This window comes from Pteropus alecto, unplaced genomic scaffold, assembly GCF_000325575.1.
Source record: "Pteropus alecto unplaced genomic scaffold, ASM32557v1 scaffold251, whole genome shotgun sequence".
NCBI lineage: Eukaryota > Metazoa > Chordata > Mammalia > Chiroptera > Pteropodidae > Pteropus > Pteropus alecto.
Window position 1 is genome coordinate 4,314,085 of NW_006431048.1, and position 2,314 is coordinate 4,316,398.

At 46.4% G+C, this 2,314-nt stretch overlaps 1 protein-coding gene across 1 annotated transcript in view; it reads right to left on the reverse strand.

Moving 5' to 3' along the window:
- ITGB5 (integrin subunit beta 5) overlaps window positions 1-2,314 on the reverse strand; it is a 107,244-nt gene that overhangs the window by 47,444 nt on the left and 57,486 nt on the right. Inside the window, exon 8 of the mRNA XM_006905580.2 lies at window positions 1,847-1,936. Coding sequence (XP_006905642.1) covers window positions 1,847-1,936 — 90 coding nt within the window. The remainder of the gene's footprint in view (window positions 1-1,846; window positions 1,937-2,314) is intronic.

Below are 2,314 nucleotides of genomic sequence, written 5' to 3' on the forward strand. Positions count from 1 at the left end.
CTTTCAGGTTTCTTTTTAAGAATCAGCCATCTTTTAAAAATTGAGTTTCAAATATTTATTGATAAGTCATATATCTCCTTTCCTAACACATTCTTTTAGAGGAACCAGTTTAACTCAGAGTTCACGTTATAGTGCCAGGTTCCCACAATTCTTTGGGGGATTCATCCCAGGCTCCGAATGCAGCTCCCGCCTTGAAAAAGACTGTTTTCCTACTCATCTGGGCTCAACTCAGCAGCAGAGAGGGCTCTCCACCTTTCTCCCAACCTCCACCTACCAACACAGAGCCTGCTTCCCCAGGTCCCTGGATTTCCATTAAGAAAATGAATTTATATATCAGGAATCCTGCTCAGGGACAATGCAACGAATCTCAGAGAAGAAACAGCACTAAGCATTTACGGATTCCCATCCCGGGAACCAGCAACAATGCCTCGTGCTCCCTGGTTTTGAGCAGTACCACACACAAGTGTGGACATGCAGAACTGCTTAGCCACACAACGCTGACTGAGCAGAGCGTTTTCTTTTCTTTTCTGGCAAACACTATCCAGCCGGTTCTGTGGAACTGAGCATCATTATGTTTTCCTTTATTAAAGCCACAAGGAGCAGAGGGCCTGCGCCTTTACCAAGAAATGTTCTTGGGAAAGCCCCATAAGTCTGTCAGCTACCCACAGGGGCCTGGACTCAGAGCTGACTGAGGATGGAACTCCTGGGAGGTGGCTCTTCCCCAGATATGCCCTCTGAAACTTTCCCAAGGGGCTCGCATATAGCCAGTCTGGGAATTACCTGGCCCCATAAGGGGCTGGGTGGGTGCTGGAAGCTACAACCATCCTGGGGCTTAGCAGGGAGGGAATAGCTGAGGGTACATACTTCCCAGCACAAGAAACTATGATTACTATTTTAACACACTGAACTGTCAAGTCAATTTAATTATGTAAAATTAAAGTTTCATTCAGAAAAAGAAAGAAAGAAAGAAAGAAAGAAAGAAAGAAAGAAAGAAAGAAAGAAAGAAAGAAAGAAAGAAAGAAAGAAAGAAACTATGCTTGCGTTTTCCTGAAGAAAAAAAAAAAAGCAGGTCTAAGTCAAGTACTTCTTGGGTATTAGGAATTGAGGGAAAGGAACATAGGAAGGAGAAAGGTCTGGAAATCACAGACAATGGGCTCGGGATGTGGAAGTGACTCCCGAACAATCTCTGCAAATGCTGCACTTACTATGTAGTAGAGCCAAGGTAAAAAGATGAGTTACATACAATAGCACAGAATTTAATGGGCCCACCCAGGCTCCCTCCGTAAGGACCTGATTACAATCAGATCCTAAATGTGTAGGCAAAAGACCTATTGCTGATTCTTCTCTGATTCTTCTATCCCATTTTATCTGCAACTAGGGAATTTCAACTGTCTTGCTCACTCTGAGACAATATCAGTATGTGTGCTTCTCACATTCACCACTGGGAGCACTGTGGCAGGATCGCCTAGGCAACTGGATAGAGAGCACCTGGATCCACCCAAGCGAGATGCTCCAGCGGGCCTGGGTTATCATGTAGTCAGAACTCAAGCATGGCCAGGGCTGCCAGCCTGAGTCTGACCAAGCCTTTTGCTGTTTATGGGGATCAGCTTATGATGAGTCAGGATGGCAGAGGGGAGGGGAGAGGGATGCATCAAGCAGGATGGGCTTCTCCACCACAAACCTAAGTGAAGGAAGAAGGCGCCAAGCTCAAGAGGCAGGAGACACAGAGTAAAGCCAAGCACGCCAGCCTGGTGCACTACCCACCGGAGTCTACGTCAGCTCCCGAAGCCTCAGTGGGCGAGAATAGGGGTGGAGGAGGTAGTGGGGGAAGAAACCGATGACTTACATTGTACGCATTGATAATCAGTTGAATAACATTGTTGGAGTCTCCATGTAAAATCTCCACTGTTGTTCCAGGTATCAGGGCTGTAAAATTCTTGGGAAAAGAAAAGACAAGAAATAAGCCCATTTGCCCTGCTATACCATCAGAGAGTGAACATTGCTGAGCTAGAACTGTAAGGGGCTCCCAGCACTAGATTCTGCCTTTCTCTCACACCAGAAGTTGGAGGGGATGCCAAAGGAAAGGCGAGATAATCTGGCACAGGGAAGAGTTGCTGCAGGAGACTGTGGAATATCCATTCTCAGAGGTCTAGATCTGTTCTAAAAGTCATGCTCCTTCTTGGAGACCCGTCTGGCATGAAATGGACAACTCTCGGACAGTCCATCATCCAAGATCAATGTATTCTACCTTATGTCTTGCCATCTCTCCCCTAGTCCATATAGGTATTCCCAAGCTCGCTTCAAGGGTGCCCTC